The 18,606-nt window shown below is 39.1% G+C and overlaps 1 protein-coding gene across 1 annotated transcript; it reads right to left on the bottom strand.

Moving 5' to 3' along the window:
• Window positions 1-551: 551 nt before the first annotated feature.
• fbxo28 (F-box protein 28) lies at window positions 552-9,776 on the bottom strand. The gene is made up of 5 exons (XM_053480371.1): window positions 9,573-9,776; window positions 6,867-6,976; window positions 6,505-6,643; window positions 3,263-3,458; window positions 552-2,912 (listed from the first exon to the last, which is right to left on the bottom strand). The coding sequence occupies exons 1-5, from the start codon at window positions 9,759-9,761 to the stop codon at window positions 2,419-2,421; spliced, it is 1,128 nt and encodes a 375-aa protein (XP_053336346.1). The 5' UTR covers window positions 9,762-9,776; the 3' UTR covers window positions 552-2,418.
• Window positions 9,777-18,606: the final 8,830 nt, after the last annotated feature.

Genomic DNA, 18,606 nt, shown 5'->3' with positions numbered 1-18,606 from the left:
TAATAGAGGGCAGGATGGATCCATGCTTTCATTTCGTTTTCGCCAAATCTTGACCCGATCATCTGAACGTCACAGCGGATATAAAGACATTTTTTCCAATCTCCTATTGTCATTTTTGGTGACCCAATGTGAACTATAGCCTTAGTTTACTATTCTTAGCTGGCATCTGGTGTGGTCTTCTGCTGCTGTAGGCCATCTACTTACAGGTTGGACGAGGTGTTAATTCAGAGAAGCTCTTCAGGATACCTCGGCTGATGTTATCTGAGACATCTCTGCGTTTTCACCCAGAGAACTGCTTCTCACTTGATAGTTTCTCTTTTTACACTTGATTTTCGCAGATCAGCAGTTTTGATCTACGAGGCCACACTCAAAATGACTTCAATCACCCTTTCTTCCACATTCTGATGCTCGGTTCCAACTTCAGCATATCGTCTTAAATGCATCGAGTTGCCATCATGTGATTAACTGATTAGATATTCGCATTAACAAGCGGGATTTGACTTAGAATAAAGGAAACATAGAACCGAATGAAAACTCATCACACACATGACTCTGCCTTAAGCTGATTTAATATGATTGATTTGTACATTGTTTTAACACTAATATGTGCAACAAAACGCCTCCTTTCTGTCACAATCAGGCAATGAATGTACAAGATTCATTTCCCATTGTTACATACATAAAATAATCCAGTCCTCTCTTTGAAGTACATGTTTACAATACAGACTTTTTCTTTTTCTAAAATGACAGTCTTGCTTGAAGCCACAAGTTATAAAGTATTTCTGTGTGCCCGGTTTATATTTTAAAACATACTGTACATGCGATTCTAAAGCAAGGTTTCAGAAAGTAGAGGATGCTGCAGGTATGACATCTGGGTTTAGGTTTCATCAGATCGGATCGAATCATATCAGGCCGAAGCGATATTAATTAGTCTGAGGATAAACTTTGGCCAAATGGCTTGATGCATAGGAATAGATTAACAGAGTTTTAAGGCAACTCATTTTTTTTCTTCTTCTGCTTTTCAAGTAGAAAGAGTAAGGGCTCGAAATTTAAAAGTCTTTTTAACCCAAACAATGCTGATAGGAATCGTTTTAAATATCAAGGTAACAAGCTACGCTGTCTTTTATTTGGAGTTAAATTGCAGTGTTTTTTTTGTCATGTCCAAACCATGTTTTTTTTTTTCCTTTTTAAAGTTCAAATGAACCAGCTGGTTAAACTGCATTTTTTTATGTACATGTCAGCGTAGACATTTCAGTCATACTTCAGGAAAACTTAATAAAGAAATGCCAGATATTTACAATACATGCTTATCACGGTTAACACTGTATCTCAGCGACTGAGAAAAACGATAAGGATGACTAAATAGGTTTGTAGTTAGGCTTTATAGAGTTATTAGTTGATAAAAACCTAATAGTTTCAAAGAAAGTGAATCAACTTAGTCAGGCTGCTTAGGAAGAAAAAAAAATCTGTGCATTTCTATCTGTCAGGGAATGTGCGCTATTTTATCGTTTTTGTTTATTAAAAAAAAAAACGTTTAGGGCTTTAGCATCACATGACCAGTACTAACCAGCTTTAATTAATAAATATAAATGCAAGACACACTTTTGCTTGCAACGTGATAATGTTAAATAATACATCATTCTACGCAACAGCGTCGGTTTTCATTATTCTCGCTCCTGGTGTGGTACTGTTTACGGGTGAACTTTACTTTTTCTTTAACACTCTTTAACAGAACTAAACAGCACGTAGCGAAGTGAAAGCTTTGATATGATTGGGGAAATGGACTAACACAGAAATGTAGCTAGACAGGAGTAGCAGGTGTGTACATGTACTCCTCCGAAATAAATCAGACATTAATAGCTTGTAACGAGGCTTCCCGACAAGTCTCATTGCACTGACGGCTCTATTTAGTAAGCAACTGTACAACCACGAAAATAAGGGTAGCTACAACATCAGTCAAATGTGTCACCTGGGATTGTTAAAGATGTGGTTACGTCTGTACGATATTTGTCATTTAAATTAGATCCTCAGAATTTAGGCCGTACTTATATATGGGGCAACAGATTAAACGATAATGTTGCAGCCGGTGTATGTGTTACATACGTGCTGGTTTTTCACCTCCTGCGTATTCAGCAGGAAATACTTAATTACATCTTCCTTTCACCATGAATTTCGGGAATAATGTCATACAACAACAGCAGACACAGAAGGCAAGCATCACCTAAAGCCATTACACCAAGAGCCTTCAGGCAGATTAGTGTATATGAAACGAGGGGACACAACAGCATTTGCTTAAAACACGGAAAATTGAAAGCAGATCTCCATCACGCTCCGTCCACGGTTCTGGTGCAAAGGAAACGGATTGAGGGACAACAAAACCAAAACTGTAGTGAGCCATAAAACCTAAAAGACCTCCCTTTACTTCTTGCTACGCAGGCGCTTGGAGTGGCGCGGTAGGTCTGAATTCTTGCGGCGGCGCTTCAGAGAGGTGCCACATTCCTCGGCTATCCTCGCCGCTATCGTGCCCAGGCCGACCGGGGAAGTGGATGCTACAGCTACGGTGCTAGCGGATGAAGAAGTTGAGGAGGAAGAGGAGGTAGTGGGCAGGGCCCGGGTGGCGCTGGCGCCCACAGCACTCTCCATGAGTTCGCGCAGCTTGTGCTCGAGCTCGGCGAGGCGCGCGTTCTGCTCGCCGATGACCTGCGTCTGTTCCAGCAGCTTCTGCTCCTGGTCCTGCAGCTGCTTCTGCTGCTCGAGCTGCTTGACGCGGACCTCCTGCATCTCGCGCCTCAGCACCGTCATGGACGCGCCGTTCACCTTTACCTGCTGTTGCACCTTGGTCATCTCGGAGCGCGAAGGCGCGTTCTTGGCCAGAAGAGTCATGGTGCTTAGAGAGCTAGACGGCCCGGCCACTGCGGAAATCGGGGTGCAGAAGGGGTTAATAAGATTTAATTTTTACATTCAATGCATTTTATTAACTTGATTTAATTGAGGAAACTGGCATCCTTAAGATAAGCCCAAGGTCAAGGCTATTTCCTTATCAGTTAAGTGTTTTACTGTGTGATATTTGCTCGTTTAATATTTACAAGAGGTACGTGCTGAACGCAAGCAATATGGTTAACTGGAATACGAGGACCAGGTCAATTTCACTCAAACATTAACCGTTAAGATTCCACTCTGAAACCCTCTTCTACAATCTTACATTAGCTGTAGTGCTGTAATCCTGTCATCTTCAGGAAGAGTAAGAGTATGTGCCTCCTACCTGGTGCAGATCCTATAAGACGGCCAGACAGGTCAGCACCTGGGAGCTTCTTCTTGAGGATGGGGACAATCTTCTCATCGAAGTACTCCATGGCCATAGATGAGATGTCCCGCAGCTCTTGAAGCACCTCATGAGCCCTCTGTGGTGCTCGGGTAGAGTTCACATAGCGCAGGACTCGGTAAATTTCATCGATCACCTGTAAGGAACAGAAAACGTGGTTCTCTTAATTGTGGACGGTTCATGTTCTTCTAATTCTATAGCACGGGAGGGAATTTAAATTACAATATGGGGAAATATTGGGAATAAAAGGATACACTTTTAAATGTATGTTACTTCTGTGAAGAATTCTTTTCTACTAGAGATACTATAATTTATAGTTAATACTATACTTACTTATTCTAATCTTTTATATTTTTGACTTCAAGTATTCATTTTTTTATTCCTCTTTATTCGCCAACATCAGTCCCATTCCTCTTACTCCACAAATTCTAAAATTTATTCAAAACTTTGCTTTAAATTTAAAGATAATTTCTCAAAAATGTTTTAAGCATATCAATTATCAGCAATCTATAGAAAAACATTCTCACTGTAATATTAACACTAACTTCTATGAAACATATGGAACAATAACTTTTTTTTAAAAAAGTGATGTGTGTACTGTTTGTCTAAATGATTCTTTACTGGAAAATGTGCACCACCTAGTGGCCAAATTCAAGTATTACAATGTGAGGCTACAATAAGGAACTCTCCCTGAGGGACAATATAACAACCAGGCTTTGAATTAACATTGATCATGAGGTACATAAGCTCTGCCACATGAATTGCTGTATGTGCAGGATAAGAGCTTTAATCTTCAAATTAAACATCAGAACAGAGAGAAATATCTCTCTGTAACGATGTCTGTGACGTGTTTGTTGGTGCCAGATGGGCTAGAATACGCATTATAATATAGCATTATAGAAAAAGTAATGCTTTGCCTTTATCTCTATGCAAATGAACAAATTATGATCAGATCGGATAAGTGCATGAACGAGGAACCAAGTAGTCAAACGACCTAATGCTAATTGGTTAAAATCTTAATCCTTGGATCCAAGATGGCGACGCGGCAGAGCCAAAATGGTGCTTAGCCCTTGTTTGCACATTTGCACATGCACTTTATGTTGTCTCTCGTCTCAGCTAGCCAGCTAATTAGGTTTCTTAGTTAGCTAGTTAGTTTTCTGTTAAATAATGCTGGAAATTTATGTTACATGTAGCACCTTGGTCCTGGAGGAACGTTGTTTAGTTTCACTGTGTACTAACTGTATATGATTGAAGTGACAATAAAAGCCTACTTGACTTATGTACTAATTAGATGGACGTTAGCTAAAAAAGCTAACTAGAAAATTCTAGAAGATTCCAATTTTTCAGTCCAGTTCCAGTCAGTGGCTAAATAATAATAATCCCTTTTAAGTCTTTCACATTTTGTTATTATTTCACACTTATCTTAAAATACACTCAAATTCTTTTCTTGCTCATCATTCTACACACAATACTCCACTATGACGAAGCAAAAACAGGGGTTTAAAATGTTTTGTTCATTTATAAAAGACTAAAGACTGTCCTTATCCTTTAATTAGTATTCTGTACCATGACTTAGTACTTGGTTAAAGCACTTTTTGGCAGCAAAGGCAGCCTCAAGCCTGCCTGTGATAATGCTATAAACTTGGCACACCTTTCTTCTACAAGTTCCTTTCATTCTTCTTAGCAGGATCATCAATCTCAAACAGGTTTGATAGGCAGACTCATCGCACAGCCATTTTCATGTCTCTCCACAGATGCTCTATTAGGTTCTGGTCTTAACTCTGACTGGGCCGCTCTAGGGTTTTCACTTCCAGGAGTCGTTCGGTGATTTCATGGCGTTGTGGCCGTGTTGTTGAAATGTAAACCGTCAACCCAGCCTGAGATCTTGAGCACTCTGGAAAATTTTTCATTCTGGATTGCTCTTTAGTTTTTCAGCATCCATTTTCTCTTTATACTGATTATACTCTTCCCAGTGGCAGAAATACATATTGTGATGCTGCCACCACCATGCTTGACTGTAGGGATGATAATAACGAGGAGATGCGCATTGCCTGATTTCCTCCACACATGACACAGGGAAATTGTGTCATCAGACCAGGCAATTTTGTTTCTCATGGTCTGAAAGTCCTTGAGGCAAACCACAGCTTTCACGTGCCTTTTAGTCCCTAGACGTTCCTGATTGCACAGAACATGCAGTCATCTTATACATGTGACTATGACCATACCCAACTGTTATCTCTCTGCTACACATGTTTCTCCTGAGCTGCCAGTGTTCTAGACCCTCCTCTGCCCTTAGGACCGGTCTGACTCATCTTGGTGCCCTGCTCTTGTTATACTGAACTTCCAGCCTTCTCACACTTGGTAGGACTACAAAAAAATCCGTGCTATCCGTCATCACCCAAATGAGGATGGATTCCCTGTTGAGTCTGGTTCCTTGCAGGGTTTCTTCCTGTTGCCATCTCAGGGAGTTTTTTTTTTTCAGAGACGGCTCCTGTTAGGGGTCGGACCATTTGTCTCTATCTAACTCTGTCTACCACATCTTCCCTTTGTGACAATGACCATTCATAAAAGCGCTATATAAATATAGAAAAAAATAATAATAACATAAAATCACCCAGCACTGGTTAAGCTACACAGCATTCAGTTGGATCATAATGCGCACCAAAGAGCCTGTCCTATACAAAGCGATTTAAATTAAATTAAATCTAGAGTTAAACCTCTAGTCTTAATTTAAAGTGAACTGATTTATCATTAAAAGAGCAAGGATGCAGCTAATTTGTTAACCAAACAAATCTAGCGAGTGGAACATTGTTAAACGAGAGGGCTCATGGCTAGCAAGTTAAATTCTCATTAGAAAGAGAACTTTACTAAAACGATATTTAGCTACTTAGCTGAGTTTAAATAGAATCACTCTTTCTATAACTACATGCAACCAATGCTTTGTGTTTTGCTGAATTCAGTAGTGTCTGATTCAATAGTAGGTAGTAAATAAAAGTAGTAGTGCTTGTAAATACTTTTTACTTATGACATGCAACAGCACAATGCAGAACAGATTCTTGTTTGGTTTTATATCAACATATTAATAACTACAGATTCCCAAATTCTTTTTATTGCATCACTCAAGGATCTATGTTTTTAACTTTAAATCAGTAAATAATAAAAGCAAGTAAATAACTTTATACCTTGCCAGGTATGAAGCAGCAGAGATTGGAGTCCACGTATTTCATGAAGGTCATATTGAGCAAAGATAAACGTGTTTCCACTGCGGCTAAGATGTCTGCATGGCGAGCCAGAGAGTGGTTCCTCCTCTCTGATTCCCGCCTAAAGGTAACGACAGAGCAGATCATTAACACCATCACACCAACTAATGTCTGTTTTTAAACGGTTGGGCTCATTGCTAACTGATAACTAACTGATAGGTGAATGAGTGACAACCGGAAGCTGATCCCACAGATAATTTAAGTGACAATTATTTTGTTTGTTTCCATCCTCTGCCTGAAAAATGTACAGAAATCAGTACTATTATCTGAAGGTTTAATCTCACCTCGGAAGCTGGGCTTTGACTTGTCTTTGACAGAGGCTGTGATAACGCTCCACTTTGAGGAAACCTTGGTTAAGCATACGTTGACAAATCATGTCCATGCGCTTACATACCTAAAAAGACAACATCTGGTTCAGACAGAATACTTCCCAAGTTATACTGTAAACAAGCTTGTATATAAACAAGTCAATGTTTTATATACAGGTATCTATAATAATAAACAAACAAACAAACAAACAAACAAACAAAAAACCCATACATAACGAGCTTTGACTCAAAAACAAATCTGATGAATATCATGCACTTGAAAAACATTCTGCCAGAGGAAAGCAATGAAAAGATGAATGGCTACAACAAAAAGCCAGATAATTACTCTGCACATATGAATAATGAGCAAAATACACAAGGAGCGTTCACGTCAAACTGAGACTTGTGATAAAATTTCTTATGAATGAAGGAGTAGAACTGATTGACATTTACTAAGACTTCAAGTACGATGATAAGACTGGAATAACATTTGAATGGTGCAAACGTGGCTCAGTGAATGTCTGATTCTTGAAAACTGGGAGATAACACGTTGAGCATATCTGTCTGTGCGACAGGAACATACAGGAGCTGGGAGTTATTGCCACATCGACCGTACAGTCCTGACCTTGCTCCAAGCCACTGCTACAATTTTAAAGGGGTTTCTGGGAGGCCAGCGATTCAGATATGATCTTGCAGTCCAATCATGGTTCCAGCATACTGAGAAAATCCTGATGGTATTTAAGCACTAGTGCACTAGTGAAACACTGAGTGCATTAGTGTATCCACGGATTATATAGAGAAATTAAGATTGTTTTTACTCTCATAACTTTGATCCGTTATTCTGCGCTGTGTTGTCATGCAAGATCACAGCGCTCTTGGACAGCATCCATGTGTGTTTAGGCATCAGCTCTTCAATAAACACATTCAACATGATTGTTTAACCATTTCCTGATAATGTTCTGATACTGCCTTGAGAATTCTAGAAAACTCTAAGCCACAACTTTCCAGCTGATGGTTGACTTTTAAACTTTTTTTTAGTCGGCGATTAAGGATGTTTCCGTTCCGCACTCTGCCATTCGCTCTCAGGATCGTAGTGATTAATTCAGGTCTCGTTACCAAAAACTCCTTAGTGAGAGTATTGGTCTAATTTATTTATTTACTTATTTATTTATTGCAGATCTCCAAACACTCCTACTTCTGTTATTCCGGGCACCAGTTTTACCCTCAGATCACAAAACACGAATCACTGCACCTCTTTTATGAAAATTACAAGTGGGGCACCCATTTTTGCTCAATGAATTGGTGCAATATGTTTACACCCGCACAGCTGTGACTAGGAAGACAGTAGTCTTGAACGGAAACTGCGCTAAATGCGGCTCATTTTCTCGCACCCATTTATTTACACAACAAAAAAAGGACCGCAAATGTGTGCACTGGCATGCTGAGGAAACCGTGCGCGAATGTTAACATCGTGCGTTTGTGTGTTAACATTTGTGTGGAAGAGGGGGAATTTTTTTTTTGTCCAAAAAGCTGAAAAAACACCATCACTCAATGTGATGCCACGCAGAACGTTATTAACCACTTTTCAGCATAAGTTTAAGCCATCGTCACGGCTGACCCATTGGAGAAATCATAAATCCTCATACAATTTTTTATCCTCAATGTATTGAGATTAAGCTAGCATATAAACTACCTAGGAAGTGTGCATCAAATTCCTTTAGGTGCATTTTGCCAAGGACCCAAAATAACTGAATTCTTGTTGAGTTGAGCCCATGACATGCAAGGCGAAAGTTATTCAGCAAAACAAGCTCTAAATGTGTAAAGGTTTCACTTGCATACATGCAACCATGTTTGAGATATGTGCGGGCCCTGGGCGTGGCTCTCAGGCATCCTAATGGCAGCAGATTCCAATCTGTTTTTAAGCATGATCCCCAAAAGACCCCCAAAAAGCCCCAAATAGTGGGGAAAAAAATAATCCTTAGGAAAACAATAGGGTCCTGCACAATGACACATGACACAATGGGGCCTTAGTCATCTTCTACGAAGTGGTCTAATGGTGCAGACAGGAAGAGACTGGACAAGCTCAGTCCTGGGGATTCCCCTGGACACTGTACAGGTGGTGGGAGAATGGAGCTATCATGATTTCTGAATTATGACTCTCACCCCTGTCACTCCTTCAGTGACACACACTCAAACACTTATTCCCACACTAGGGCAATGTGGGGACACCAAATTAGCCTAATCTGCATGTGGGAGAAAACCAGAGTACCTGGAGACTTCATGTGGAAATCGAACCCGGACACATATCATAATAGCTTAGCTATCAACCTTAAGTCTAAGATGATCAGACTGACCAGGTAATGGATTTATAGCCAAAACAAATGATGCATGAAGAACATGTATGATTATCTAGCTGACTAACTACTAATCTAACTTAATTCCTTATGTCTGAAAAGAAAGTGTTTATTATTAAGTAGAAGTATTTTTAATAATAAAAGTGTGAATGAAGGGTGTTGTTCTTTTCTTCTGGTTAATATTTACACTGAGCAGGATAGTGCGCACTTCTACACTACACAGTATGTGCGAACAGGACGCTAGCGTTAACGCCATCCACACTGCTTAGTACAGAAGTACACACTACAGCTTTTTCCCTAGCCTTTGTTTTGGTTGTAGTTAGCTCACCAGGCGCAGCAGGCTGATTTCATCGTAAGACAGGAAGTTTAAAATGGTGTCGATGGCCACGATGGGAAGACCGAGGAGCGGGTTGTTTTGGTGAGGCTGATCCGGCGGTGGAGAAGGCAACCTGGGCGAAACCGAGTCGGAATCGACAGACCCTCCACCTCCCTCAGCTTTCTCCACATTAGCCGCCATCTTCTCGAGCTCGAGACTGCAGGAAGTGACGTCAGACTGAGAGCGCGAGAGAGGGGGAAAAACGGCGTTCAGTGGAAGTGGTGGACGTGACTTCATGATTTTACCGGATTCTAATAAATAATAAATAAGTCCTCCAAATAAATATAATAAATAAGTGTTGTAATGGGTGGCGGTGTTTCCCGCGAAAACACAGTATTAAAAAATGTGCAAAGAAGCTACTTCTGAAGTTTATACATAATGCAAATTTCAAGGTGCTAACTTCAGCCGTTTAGTTTTAGAAGTTATTTTATATGTGCTCATATGTTCTTGTGTCTGACAGCTTTGCAAGTTACACAACAATTGTTCAAAAATAGATTTAAGTGAGGGAGAGAGAGCAAGGTTGATAACCTTAAATGAAAACCAGAAAAAAGGGTACGTCACTATTCCTGGTAAATAACAGTCAAATCACTACTTCTAGAACACACCAGTTAAATAAAATTGAAATAAATACACCAACGAAATGATTTAAATAAGCTTCTAACACAACTGACACATACTATTCTATTAATCCTTTAAAGGACATGTAATACACAACGTCATATTAAATTTTTTGTGAATATATTTAAACTTAACCCTTGTATTGTGTTAGAAAGCTGTTTACACCTGTGGTGTTAGCAGGTCCATTTGGACCCATGATTTAAAAATGCTTAAAAATACCAGTTTTCTTCAAATGTTGTTTTTCAGCTAATTGCTGGCTTAGTATGTATTCATATAAATGGAACCAGTGTGTGAATCGTTTTTTAGTTGGCTCCACAGACACAGTATTTTAAAATATACCACTCGTTAAAATTATTAACAATAGTGACATCTTTGGTGTTTCGGGTCAAAACGGACCCGCATAAATAAATGGTAGGATAAAGACAACAAGTCAAAAAAAAATTTCCATGAAACCAACTTTTATTTAACCATACCAATGAACCAAACAATTTAACCATAAAATAAACAATGATAAACAACACTGTGTGTGTGGTTGTGTGCGCGCTCATGCACCTGCATTGACCATAAACTGAACATTAAAAATAATATGGTGTTAGTGCAGGTATGTTGTTCTGAATTAACCATAATCTAAACAATGAAAACAAACCATAATTTGAACTGTGTGTGTGTGTGTGTGTGTCCCCGTGTGTGTTCAAATGCATGAATCACAGTATTTGATGGTTACCGTGTGCTCCTTGCAAATGATTTTCTTGCATGTGTGGCAAGTGGTGTTGGATTTCCTGTCCTTGTTGGCGGGGCAGGACTGGCACCTCTTTCTCTTCCTCCTGGAATCTCCTCCCTGGTTCTTATCAGAGGATGATGGTGTAGGTGTTGTGCACCTGTATGCATGTGTTTCTGTGGGTCTCTGTCTGTGCCTTTGCATGTGAAAGAGGCCTGTGTGTGTGTGTTCGTGTGTGTGTGTGTGTGTGTGTGTATGCGTGTGTGTGTGTGTGTGTGTGTGTGTGTGTGTTGGTGATGTGGGCCATAACTGTGCCCATTGGGCCATAATTGATCCTCAGAGCAACCCATAGATTTAAGTGATGCATACAACAGCCAGTTTTCTCTGCCGGGTCATTTTAGACCCGTAACACTACATATGTAACTTTTTTTGTTGTTGAGACTTTTAGAATTTACTAAAATTGTGAAAATTTATTTTGCTGCATTTAAATAGGTGTGTCTGAGGATTAGGTGAAGCCTCATTCCAGGACAAAAAAGGAAAGTGTACTTTTTACACAGTTAAACTTGAAAACGGGTCAATTTTGACCCTTACACAACAGAAGGGTTAAACAACAATCACAGCATACCATAAGTTACGATTTTCTTGTAATGAGCACTATAGTGAATTAATTAAATGTCAAGTAACTCAATCAAGATTCAAGTGATCAGTCCTTCGTATAAGTAAAAAGCGGTATTATCATACCATCAGTGTCCCTGAGATGACCAGCAGCCGATGCGCTTCCCTGTCTCACGTCTCCTACACACAAGTTTTTATACACAGACCCTATACAGTTACATCATAGCTACATCATAGTAGATACTGTGAAGTGGTGATTCTCTGTCGCAGATGGTGCTTGTATGTTGAGTCTTTCACTTATTTAACTTTACAAGTAGTTTCAAATGCAAATAATTCATGTTTCCTTAATGAGTATTGATACTGAAAATTGGTGTAAACTTCTAGAAGCCTTTGACCTGTAAACATATAATGTGCATAATCAAGGATTTTTCTCCCAAAACTATCTGTGGTGTCCATAACCATGTCAAATTCACATCGCAATCTCTTAAAACATTAGCATTTTAAAATTATACACCTTTTCAAGATTCAGAACGTGATGAAAGTTTCACCTGAATGACAATTAAGATTATTGAAAGATTCGAATTCGAAAAAGTTACGGACACTACATAAACGGGCATGTAATTGAATTTAGCAAATGTGTTTCTTTTCATATGATAAAAATATGAATAATATTATTAAATAATAATATTCCACTCATCCTCTATACCGCTTTATCCTGTATTCAGGCTCGTGGAGACCTGGAGCCTATCCCAGGAGGCTTAGGGCACGAAGCCGGGTACACCCTGGACAGCGTGCCAATCCATCGCAGGGCACACACACATACGAGCAGGACTCATTATCTATGCATATCTACAAAAAAATAAAAATAATAAACCAGCACGGATCAGGAAGTTAAAAGCATTAAGTACAGTATTATGAAAAATGGTGTTATACGATCCTGTCTGAAAAAGTACTTTTTCACTTATGTGAGACAAATCTTAGCACCAGTACCATGTTTTGGCTAATATATACAGTATTATGATCGCTAATATATATTAGGTCCCCCATTTTGCCACCATAAGAGTGATACACTATGTGTTCTGACACCTTTGCTGTCACCGGTTCACTGATTTTTCTTCCTTGGATCACTTTTGATATGTCCTGACAATTGCAGACTAGAAACATCGCACAAGACCTGCAGTTTTGGATTTGCTCTAACCCAGTCGTCTAGCCATCACTATTCGGCCCCTGTCAAAGTCACCCAAATCTTTGCGCTTTTCCCATTTTTTTTTGCAAAATATGTTCACTTGCTGCCTAACCCGATATATCCCACCCACTTTAAGCCACCTTTGTATGAGACACTTTGACAAGGGGCAAATTATAATGGCTAGACAGCTGGATTAAAGCAACTCCAAAACTGCAGCTCTTGTGGGATGTTCACAGGCTGCAGTGGTCAGGACATACCAAAAGTGATTCAAGGAAGGAAAACCGGTGAATTAGCGACAAGGTCATGGGTGGTCAAGTCTCACTGATGCACATGGGGATTGAAGACCGGCCCATGTACAGTAGTCTGATTCAATAGAAGAGCTACTGTAGCTCAAATTGAGGAACAGGTTAATACTGGTTCCAGTGGAAAGGTATCAGAAGACATAGATTATATTGAGTGATGTTATGGCTGACCTGTATGTGTGTGTATGCATGAACAGTACCAGCTAAATGTTTGGACACACCTTCTTCTTCATTGTTTACTCTTTATTATTTTGATTATTTTCAACATTGGACATTAATACTGAAGACATCCAAAGAATGAAAGCACAATTATTAAACTATTTAGTAAACTAGTTTTAAACAACCCAGAAATATGTATTATTTCTTTTTTTAAGTTGTTTAATGCCAGTTGGAATCCAGTAGGTTTCATTACTACCAATTATAGGTTTCATTTAGTTTTTTATTTTTATACAGTGAAACCTTGGACTGCGAGTAACACGGTTTGCGAGTGCTCCGCAAGGCGAGAAAAGATAAAAAAAAATTTTTTGAGTTGATAAACGAACAAGTCTTGGTTTACGAGTACCGAGTATCGTGTATCACACATGCGCTACTTGTTTTGATGCCGAGCGCCACGTCACGTCACGTCAATTGCTACGGAATTGTGAATAATCGTCTCCCCCGCTGAGTCGTAGTGTTCGTCTCTTACTGGTATAATTAACATCCGTGCACGCGTGTACTGTTAACTATAACACTGTGACCATGTGTGTGCGCGTAAAGCCTCTTTTATTTTGTGTTTATTATAACACGTGTGTGCGCGCTTGTAAAGCAAAGTCTCATTAGAGAGGTTAAAGATCCATTTTCTCACTCTCTGTCATTGGACACCGTGCCCCCTCACACACATCTTTCCCTCCTCTCGACTTCACACACACACACACACACACTAATGGAGACACTGCTCTGTTGTGATTCTTTTTAATAGTAGATGTTTCTTGTTAATTTTCCCGATAAGGCAGTATTTCCATTTATGTGTGTGTGTGTGTGTGTGTGTGTGAGAAAGTCGTCCTGCACAGTATTTTCTCACCCCTTACAAATAAGAGAGGAGGAAGGGTTACTGTGTAAGAGGAAGAGGGTGTCGCACAAACACACACACACACACACAGAAACACTTATCTGTTGGGATTTATTTGTACTTTTTTCAAAGGTTAAGTGCACGTTAATTTGTTTTATTTTTACTTTATATTTTGTATTTATTTTTTTGGGTTGTGGAACGAATAATCTTAGTTTTCATTATTTCGTATGAGGTACAGTAATTTGCTTTGTTTTGATTGATTAATCCAAGGTTTTATGTGTTCTAATTTTGTTTCTTCAACCTTCAAAAATAAAATTCTTCACTCCCTGGTGCAGTTCATTAAGAGGCTGGTTGCTTCATTTCTCCTAATCCATTTGCTGACTCAACAATTGTCAAATGTAATGTTTCAAAATTGCTGCCTGTAATCCGTCTGGTTTGCAGTGAAGAAATTGAATGTTGACATCCAACAGTTTAAGGTTTTGCAACATGCAGCGAGTTCAAGTGAGGTTGTGTCACCCCAGCCTTGTCCAATCAGAAACAAATAAATTGTTTGATCGGACCAGCCTGTTACATCGACCAGCCATGAAAATTACAATGCAAAATATTATGCCCACTATTGGCTCCTCGGGCACGAGTCCACAAGACCTCTGGGGTGTGCTGTGGTGTATGATGGACCGGGTGTTTCTATCGCGACCACCACGAACAAGCATAAATATGAACACTAGGAAATACCACTAAGGCTAATGCTAATGTAATGACAACTATGATAAATCAACAAAGCCTGGCGGTGTCTGCAGCATGGTGTCCGCAAAAGCTGGGTGGTGTCAGGAACAAGGTGTCTCTGAAGCAAAACAATCAATAAAATGTGGTAAGATTGGGTTGTCCTCTCTTACTTCTCATTTTTGCTGTTAGTATTGAACCTTCGGCTGAGTTGGTTACAACTAACACATCCATTTCAGGTATTAAAGCGCATGTTGTAGAACACAAGCTTTCCCTTTACACTAATGACATTTCGTTATATATTCCTAAACCAGAGCAGTCTATTTCATCAGTTCTTAATTCTCAATACAGCAAACTATCAATTTATAGAATTCACAAAATCAAAGGCTTTAGCAATCAAAATATTTCCCCCAAAGCTAATATCTGTTAATATCTTTTTCCTATCTTATATATGGTTACAGTGGGATTTTAATAAGTGGATGCTATTCTACCCGAGACCTGTTAAAAATGATTTACCTTTGGTTTGCAGTATAGGGCTGACTTGGGTGACCAGAGCTCCACTTTTCCTTGGTAGAATAAGTGTGCAGAGAATTAATGTTCTTCCTTGTTCATTATATTTATTTCAGGTTACATGTTTTAGGAAATACAAACTTTGTGAAGCATCTGCAAATTGCTAATCTGAGGTGCTGTAAAATTGGCAGTTTCTAAGGCTGGTCATTCTAATAAACTTATCCTCTGCAGCAAAGGTAGCTTTTGGTCTTTCTTTCCTCGGTTAGTCCTCAGGATTAACTGACCTTAATTTTTTTCTAAATTTTTTTGATGCAATGTCTTATCTCTCCACTTAACTGAGTGTTTCTTTAAATAATGTGGATTTGCGAAGTAGATAGTAATAGCACTAATAGGGCTACTGACTCTGTACCCACCATTTCTCTGTAAAAGACACCTGATGGCATGATGGTCTAAAACACATTAAAAGGGTAAGAAATGTCACAAATGACCTCTTGACAAGGCATACATGTGAATTGAAAACCATTCCATGTGACTACCTCGTAAACTTAATGAGAGAATGCCATGTGTATGCCAAGCTGTCATCAAAGCAAATTGTACTTACTTCGGACAATCTGAAATGTAAAACATATTTTGGGTGTTTGTTTTTCATGTTTTTTCATGGGTTGGATGTCTTCAGTATTAATGCACAGAAAGACAATATATACACATTTTCCATTCTCTGGCTGAGGAATTTACTTTAATTAACTTTAAGAAAAGACAAATACATAATTTTTTACATGCTTTTCAATACACTTTGACCATCTTTCAACAAGCTTTCGTATCCCCTCATTTAAAATGTTTTAGGCTAAGCTGAAAGCCACAAATGCACCACTGTCTTTACTTCTTCATAAGAAGTGAATCTTCATCCTCGTAGGGCTTTCAGGGGACCAAATAGGTGAAAGTCAGATAAGACAAGATCAGGACTATAGGGAGGATGCTTTAACACTTCAAAACATGTTTTGCAGAGTGTCAATAGCGCGGCCAGAAATGTGTGGACGTGCATTGTCATGCAACACCCTTGGACAGCAGCCCTCTGCGTTTATATAGGTGTAAAACAAGTGCACTGCAACTGCTTTTGGCTAGCAGTCCATCCAGAAAAAGTTCAAAATACCCCAAAATAGTCAAAACTCAAAAATAGTTCTTAGATCCCTGCAGAGATTGTTTATTTCTGTATCTGCACAATAGCATAGGAAAATAAAAGATAACTAAAGTCGAATAAAAATGAATTCATGGAAGTTGACACTGCTGAGAACCTGGACAAGCCTAAAACAGGAAAACAACAAAATACAAGAAGAACTGAAGCAGCATTTGTGAAACTCACCAAAGAGAAAGCAAAGAGGACATAATAGAGAGAACAAAGAAACAAGTCATTGACCTTGTAAAACTAAACCAACAGCTAACAGGATCGAGAATTGATGGAGGAAACACATACACATAAAAAAAAGTCCAAAAGAAAACTCAATAAGGAAATCAATGTTAAAAATTCCAAAGAGGAAGGTATGACAAAAAAAAACAAAAAAAAAAAACAAGCAATGTAAATTGGTGTGTAGGATATCGATATGTGGTTCCTCTGAAAGCCTTCTTTGTTGTTCTTGACTTCTTTTGAACAATGCACAGTTATTGTCTGTTCTGAAAGGTTCATATTTGTTAAAAAAAGCTCATGGGACATACAGTATATTGCACCACATATATTTTAACACAGATATTCGACTGACTGAAACAGACACTCCACAACAATTTTTTGCATTATTCTAAATCCCCCAGTTCCTCCTGGTGAAAAATAACTGCATGAAGATACCACCACTGTACTTAATCACAGGAATTATGTTACCTGGCTCTTGAGCTGTTTTTGATTTGCACCTGCTTTGCTTTTCGAACCATAAGGCTTTTCTAAACTTTATTTTTGTCAGATAACTAAATCTGTTTCTGAAATCTATGGAATTTCCAACATTGTCGGTGTGTGCAATGTCACCAAATAGGTTCTGCTCATTTGTCTTTTTAAGGTTCTTGACAAACTTGATATAATCTTATAGTTAACTCTTGGTGAATATATAAATAACGGTAATACATGAAAATATGAATTATATAGATTTTGAACACTCATTTAAAATGTAACAGGTAGGCCGACCAAATACTGGATGCTTTAAAAAATATTAGACAAATTTAGTACACTGTTGTCACCTTGTGCTTGGATTGAGAAAATCTAATAATGTTAAAAAAAAGTTTCTACTGGCCTATCAGGGTCATTTAGGTATAAAATGTATGCATGCCATGTATTATTGTGGCAGAATTTTCTCCAAACACAAACCATAAACACTAGCCATACTGTAAGTGGCGGTAAGTGGCAACATAAACTGATTGTCTGGGGTCGCATTGCACTGTCTATATAATTAAACATAAATAGTAATAATTCCCCATCAGGGATGAAAAAATACATTGATGATGGTCATTTAGAACATTCAGGTCATCAGCTGGCTTAATTTTAATGCCACAAGACGTGTGACGGGGGGGGGGGGGGGTGGATGGTAATTGCAAGAAAGAAAGGTAGGGACGATAGAAGAGTTTAAATATTTGGGGGTGAAGAAGAGAGTGCAGGCGGGTTGAATGGTTGGAGAAGAGCAGCAGGAGCAATCTGTGACAAAAATGTTGCATGGTTTGGAGACGTTTCCGATGACAAAAAGACACAAAGCAGAATTGGTGGTGCCAAAGCCAGAGATGCTGTGATTTGCTTCAGGAGTGACAAGACTGGACAGGATTAGAAATGAATAGGCTATATTAGAGCGACAGGTAGGACAGTTTTGGGACAAAGTTAGAGAGAAGATGAAGATGGTTTGGACATTTGCAGAGGAGAGATAAGGGAGCCTGCACACGTCCAAGCCATCTTCATCTGGCCTTCCAAAACCGTCCTACCTGCACTGTCCCTCTCATATATTCATTGACTTAGATGAAGATGGTTTGGACGTGTGCAGAGGAGAAATGAGGGAGTCTATCGGGAGAATGATGTTAGGGATGGAGCTGCCAGGTGGAGGAGAAGAGGAGGGCCCAAGTGGAGGTTTATGGATGTGGTGAGAAAGGAAATGCAGGAGGCTGGAGTGACGAAGGAAGATGTGGTAGACAGAGTTAGATGGAGACAGATGGTCCAGAGTGAACTTTTCTCTCGTTTACATACATCAGCCGCTAGAGGGCGGTGTGCTAAACTCTTTGAGCACTGGTTCCCTCTAGTGGCCAGT

This window comes from Clarias gariepinus, chromosome 20 (genome assembly GCF_024256425.1).
Source record: "Clarias gariepinus isolate MV-2021 ecotype Netherlands chromosome 20, CGAR_prim_01v2, whole genome shotgun sequence".
Classification (NCBI taxonomy): domain Eukaryota; kingdom Metazoa; phylum Chordata; class Actinopteri; order Siluriformes; family Clariidae; genus Clarias; species Clarias gariepinus.
This window is presented reverse-complemented; position numbering and strand designations above follow the sequence as displayed.